Genomic DNA, 6,471 nt, shown 5'->3' with positions numbered 1-6,471 from the left:
AACGAGTGTTGCTGTGCGTTGGTGAATTCAAGCAGTGTTTCAACTATTCTCCGACTCCTCTTCATTTATTTGAAGGCGAGAAAAGTACCAAGATGTTCATAATGATGCAAAAAAAACTCGAAATCCTACGCTACTTATGTCACGTGTGAATCATTCATTATAACTCAATACTGCAGTAAATTATTCATTGTGAAGGAGTCGTAGAATGGTTAAAGCACTCATTTATTGCACCAACGCACAGCAACACACGTCCCACAGTCCCTTTTAAGCCCTCCATTGCTCATTTCTGAAAAAAACTTCAGTAAATTCGCGCGTGTGTACTGTAAGGTGATGGCGTCAAATAGCCTATGTAATCTGACCACTCAAAAAGAACGGGTTTTTTTTCTTCTGAAAAACAAAATACTTTCTTAAAATACTAACGCCCTCAATTTTTTCTAAACCATGTTTTATGATTGATGTAATGTTGGAATGCTGCTCAAACACCGTTCCTAAATTAGAGAAAAGGGGTATCTATAATGAGCAGAGCATTCGTTTAATTGCGAGTAATTTGGGACGAGGGACACGAGACGACGGTGTCCTTACTAATAACAAAACCCCTGTGTACGACTGTCCGAGCTCTTTGCAAGCAAGTGGGTGGCTCTGAAAAGAGCCGTTGTTGTGGTGGTAGATGCGGCGGCACGTTCACTTCTTTGCATGAGAGGTCTTCTTGGGCAGCAGCACGGCCTGGATGTTTGGCAACACACCGCCCTGGGCGATGGTCACGCCAAACATGAGCTTGTTCAGCTCCTCGTCGTTGCGCACGGCGAGCTGCAGGTGTCGGGGGATGATCCTCGTCTTCTTGTTGTCACGGACGGCATTGCCAGCCAGCTCGAGGATCTCGGCAGAGAGGTACTTGAGGGGGCTACCGTCCCCCGCCATCACTGAATTGTCGGGGCCGTTGCCCACCGACTCCCCCGTTCCATCCATACCGCTACCTCCTCGGCTGCTCTGTCAGGTCTAGACTACCAACCCCTAATGCCTCGCCCCCCTGTACCTCTGCCTGGGATGTCGACCGCGTTTGCGTAGCTTAATTAGCGACTCGTGCGCTTTGCGCTCGCGATGCGCTACCCTGTTCAACGGCGGCGTGTCGCGGTGAGCACGCTCGCAAAGCAAAACCCCGTCCTGCACGGGAATAAACAGGCGCGGCGCGCCCCCGTGGGATTCCCTCCCACCTACGCGCTTAAGCAAAAACAACCACGCCGCAATTACTTTGCTCCGATTTAACGGGCTGTTTACACAGCTGCGTATTCACGCACGCCAGGCGCTTAATTCGCTATTAGACAATAGCGCGAGTGCGCGCCCGCCATCCCGCCACCCCGTCACACAGGCGCGCGAGCGCAAAGCGCTACTGTAGGCTATTGCTCAGGTACACGAGTGCTGGGCATCACCGAAGATATTCGTGTAGGTACGCGCGCGCTGAACAATACTGTAAACGATCGTACAGGTACCGGCACTAAGCACGTTCTACTCCCTTATTCGCTGCAAACAGCCGCGTATGCGCGCGAACACAAAACACTCTGTACACACTCGTACCGGTATGCGAACACCAAACACTCCGTCTCCCTCCTCGCACTCACAGTGACCACGACACAGCTTTATCCTATTAGTGGTTTTATTCCCCGCGAGTATCGAACTAGACTGTGTGTGTCAGTTTTATTCCCCGCGAGTATCGAACTAGACTGTGTGTGTCAGTTTTATTCCCCGCGAGTATCGAACTAGACTGTGTGTGTCAGTACGGACCAGCAGGACAGGTCTAACCTATCTCGCTACTGCCTGATACTTAATGGACCTGTCTGCCCTCTATTTTCTCTCCGAATTTCGTCCCTTTGTCTTACCTTTCTCCCTCGTACTTACGGTCCGACCTCGCAGCGATGGAGGTCGCGGATAGATGATGCTGTAAACAGAATCTGGCTGTTCTCTGCCCCGTCTCACGGACGTGCGAGTAACAGTCAGGTGACGGCTCCCCGATCCCTCCCTCCTGTTGATCTCCAGTCAAGTAAAAAAATGGCCCCTTGCTTCCCCAAAGCGTCCCCTTTTATGCTCCTTTCAAAGCCCTCGCAGCGCCCATCCGCGGTGCATCACGGGTCAGGCCGTTAATCCGCGGTGCATCATGGGTAGAGACGCTAGCCCGCGGTGCACCATGGGTAGAGACGCTTAACCCACGCTGCCCCGCTCCCCACCTGTCTGCTGGTCCGTATGTGTCTTGAGCATCTCCTCACTGTGGTTCTCAGTGAGTTCGCCGTGGTAATTTAACTCTAAGTTAAGCCACGGCGCCGCAGTGCCATTTGGCCTGGGGGGGGGGGGGTGCCTGCCAATTCCCTGACCCTGAGAAACCGTGGAGCACCCCCACGAGGGGGCCTCTCGGGTAAAAACTCAGGGCAGGTGCCCCCCTCCCTCCCCCTGAGGCCCAACTTGAGTGTGTGTGTTTAGGTGGGGGGGGGGGGTGGCGGTTGAAGTGCTGTGATGGGAGCCGGTTGGCTTCTCGGTCGCAGCAGCACAGCGACGGCCCCTGTTTCGACGGAGCGGCTTCGCTGTTGTGGCACCACATACTCGAGCACGGCTGCCAGGTAGACGGGTGCTCCAGCGCCGACCCGCTGGGCGTAGTTGCCCTTGCGGAGCAGCCTGTGAACGCGGCCCACCGGGAACTGCAGGCCGGCGCGGGAAGAGCGGGACTTTGCCTTTGCGCAAGATTTGCCACCGGTTTTGCCGCGTCCTGACATCGTTAGGGGACCAAGAATACTAAAAAGCACTGGAGACAAAAGAAAGAACGAGTTGTGATGATCGTCCGCACCCCCTTGAGCGACTTTTATAGCTGAGAAGAGGATCGTAGAGCGCGTCGCTTCTGAATGGCTCCTCTAGGTTGGTCCCGCCCTCTCCTGAGAGACCAATGAAAAGCCGGGATGCGAGGATTCGATGTTGACTTTAATTATAAATATCCATATATATACTTTTTATGCGGACACATCTTATGAATGAAACAATGCGATACACGTACTTAATAGGTTCAAGTATTAAGCATGATAGAGTTAACCGTAAACAAATTCAGCGGCAAGCTGATTCCGCCACTATCAATGTATAATTTATTATAATCATCATTTGAGGGACCGCATTGGTTATAAGAAACCATTGTGATAGCCTTGAGCTAATGATTGATATCCCACGTGCCTATACGGTATATATATAAATTTAACCCCCTCTTCGGGCAATGCCTAAAAATATATGTGCGTGAATAACTCAGTCTCTTAGTTTGCAAAATGCGAACGTATTTTCAGCTTGAGCTTTAAACAGCGTTTAATAGTTCACGTATTTCACCGAAATTAGCCGTTTACTGTACATTATGTAGACATGGTTTCACAACGCTTAAATACAACACGACTTGTGATATTGCAAAATATGAGCAGAGGGGTATAGAAAATGAACTTGGTCGCTTAAGCCTTGCGACTCGTGATAGCCGTGACTGGCAAACGAAGGTCGCCGTAACAGGCATGCGGACTTTAAAGGACACAAGTTAGCTTATTCATGCGAAAGTGGTGGCTCTGAAAAGAGCTTTTGTGTTGTGCTTGGAGGGCCGAGCTGGGCGATCAAGCGCGCTCACCACGAATGCGGCGGGCGAGTTGAATGTCCTTGGGCATGATGGTGACGCGCTTGGCGTGGATGGCGCACAGGTTGGTGTCCTCGAAGAGCGCAACAGGGTACTCTTCGCTGGCCTCCTGCAGAGCCATGACAGCGGAGCTCTGGAAGCGCAGGTCGGTCTTGAAGTCCTGCGCGATCTCCCTGACGAGGCGCTGGAAGGACAGTTTGCGGATGAGCAACTCGGTGGACTTCTGGTAGCGGCGGATCTCCCGCAAAGCGACCGTGCCGGGGCTGTAGCTGTGAGGCTTCTTGACGCCGCCCCTGGCCGGAGCGCTCTTTCGGGCTGCCTTTGTGGCGAGCTGCTTGCGTGGAGCCTTGCCGCCCGTGGACTTACGAGCCGTCTGCTTGGTGCGAGCCATGGCTTGGTGAGAGCAAAGATATTCTCACAGGCGGGGAGAAGGCGGCTTATGTAGCGCAAAGCGCGAGCTCACTGGTCAGCGGAGTCGTGACGTGCGAAGGGGCGCGTGCTGGCAGCGTGCACTGATCTCGAGTCGTGAACTCCTCTTCTTAATCAACAAAATGTGCATAGTTTCTATCATTTCAGAATGCCGCATCACAATGCAGTAGTACCTTTGAGCGCCGTTGATGTCTTTAACGGATTTTCTTTTCTCAAGCAAAAACCTTTCCGGAAACAAATTTACAGTGCTCTGCATCAATCTAAAAAAAGTTAAGAAACTGCACTTTATTGGAAACAATAATACGCAAAAATGCCGGAAAGAGGTGATCACAGGGATATATATCTATTCTCTTGGCATTGAGATGATCATCAGTTATACTGCACGAGTCATCCATGCTAGGCGCATACTTTTATATATACGTGCAAAATGTTAGCTCGTGCCCGAAAATACATTTAAACTAGGTTGTATTTCACTTGTAAAAAATCACGATCACTGAAGTATAAATTCGCCCCATGAGAAATTGTCACCTATTCCGATATCGCGTGCACACTATGCTTTGCCGTTACAACCAGGAATTAAATATATTGCATTGCAAGGTTATGACGCCACATATCCAATGTTATATCTGGATCGGCTGCAGATGAAATCAATGGTGAATATGATGTGCCATAAATATTGTTATTGCTTTTTTTCAAGTGGGTACAGGTAAAAATGCGCTGGATCTCTCCATTTCACTCAATGAACGAACGATATCCGCGTGAACCGAGAGCGGGGCCGCTGCTGCATTCGGCAGCAGCAGACGGCGCCTCGCGTCACCACGAGTCCCGAGCGCCCGGCTGCGACTCCAGCTCGGTCTACGCTGACGAGAAATCGGCGCTCAACGTCAAAACCCTGGACAAGTGCTTTATGTTTGAAGTTTCGTTTTGCGCTCCTGCTAACACTGGTACAAGCAGGTTCGGAGATGTGAGTGGCTCTGAAAAGAGCCTTTGTAAGCAATGGTTGAGTCGAGGCTTCACTTGGAGCTCGTGTACTTGGTGACGGCCTTGGTGCCCTCCGATACGGCGTGCTTGGCCAGCTCGCCGGGGAGCAGCAGTCACACTGCGGTCTGGATCTCCCGAAAGGTGATGGTGGAGCGCTTGTTGTAGTGCGCCAAGCGGGACGCCTCGGAAGCAATGCGCTCGAAGATGTCGTTGACGAACGAGTTCATGATGCTCATAGCCTTGGACAAGATGCCGGTATCGGGGTGCACCTGCTTCATCACCTTGTAGATGTAAATTGCGTAGCTCTCCTTCCTGCGGTGGCGTCGCTTCTTGCCATCCTTGCGCGTAGCCTTGGTCACGGCCTTCTTGGAGCCCTTCTTGGGGGCAGGAACCTTTGCCGGCCCAGCGCTCTTTGATGCGGGAGGATCGGGCATGTCGACGCGTACAGCTGTGGCACGTCAGAAAGAACGAGAACGAGTGTGCCTGTAGGACGTGCGTTGATCTCCTTTTATAGGAGGCGAGTTGCAAATCAGAGGATCGTAGTGCGCGGCGCTGGAGTGGCACTTTCAGTACCATCCCTCTCCATCAGCCTCCAATGAGAAACGCGGAAGCGATGTTCACTTTAATATCGTTATTTTTTTACTGCAAAAAAGACTTGTGAATATAACACATTGTAATGTCCAAACAAGTATATTAGTGAATGGAAGCCATGCCATTGCTTTTGTTTTAAAAAGGATGACTAGAAAACCCAATACAGTATAGTTTTTCATCTTCTTTGGTTCTTTTGGTAAAGTCACGTAGAATGAGAATAAAATAATAAATTGATAAAATAAAATAACACAATAATATTCTCACGACGTTTCGGCAACAACACAAGCGGCCTGCATCAGGTGAAGGGACTAGACTGTCTGGTAGGACAGCGCTGGAGTGAAAAAGCCACGTTCAGATCACGACCTTTAAGCTGTGTGAGAGGAAACAAAGCGCCTTGACAAAGGAATTAGCATATAGTTTAGCATTGAAATGGCTGAGTGATTAGCTTGTGACTGGTCACAGAAATGGCTATGTTAAAAGTTAAAGCATACACATCCGCAGAGGCACCCCTTTTCAAAGGAATTAGCATAGAATTTAGCATTGAAATAGCTAAGTTAAAGCATACACATCCGCAGAGGCACCCCTTGACAAAGGAATTAGGATAGAATTTAGCATTGAAATAGCTGAGTGATTAGCTTGTAAATGGTCACAGAAATAGCTGTTAAAGTCAGAGCATACACATTCACCGAGGCACTTAGTACAAATCAAACAGGAGAATTTAGTATTGAAATAACTAGGCGAATTTATCAATGAAATAACTGAGTGATTAGCTAGTGACTGGTCACAGAAATGGCTATGTTGAAGTCAAGGCCTACACATCTGAGCTGTTC

General features: G+C 50.0%; 2 protein-coding genes and 1 pseudogene across 2 annotated transcripts; all 3 read right to left on the bottom strand.

The window, feature by feature from the left end:
* Positions 1–614: 614 nt before the first annotated feature.
* LOC116947679 (histone H2A) lies at positions 615–3,349 on the bottom strand. The gene is made up of 2 exons (XM_076070840.1): positions 2,586–3,349; positions 615–891 (listed from the first exon to the last, which is right to left on the bottom strand). Exons 1-2 carry the CDS (start codon positions 2,757–2,759, stop codon positions 682–684), a joined length of 384 nt encoding a protein of 127 aa, XP_075926955.1. The 5' UTR covers positions 2,760–3,349; the 3' UTR covers positions 615–681.
* A 203-nt stretch (positions 3,350–3,552) lies between these two features.
* On the bottom strand, positions 3,553–4,032 carry LOC116947677 (histone H3-like). Its single transcript, XM_076070839.1, has one exon. The coding sequence runs from the start codon at positions 4,029–4,031 to the stop codon at positions 3,621–3,623; it is 411 nt and encodes a 136-aa protein (XP_075926954.1). The 5' UTR covers position 4,032; the 3' UTR covers positions 3,553–3,620.
* Positions 4,033–4,949: 917 nt separating this feature from the next.
* On the bottom strand, positions 4,950–5,490 carry LOC142929420 (histone H2B type 3-B-like; annotated as a pseudogene).
* Between the last annotated feature and the right edge of the window lie 981 nt (positions 5,491–6,471).

Source organism: Petromyzon marinus, chromosome 31, assembly GCF_048934315.1.
Source record: "Petromyzon marinus isolate PM22_M1 ecotype Great Lakes invasive population chromosome 31, UKy_Petmar_22M1.pri1.0, whole genome shotgun sequence".
NCBI lineage: Eukaryota > Metazoa > Chordata > Hyperoartia > Petromyzontiformes > Petromyzontidae > Petromyzon > Petromyzon marinus.
Note: the sequence above shows the minus strand (reverse complement) of the source record. Positions and strands in the feature narration are given on the sequence as shown.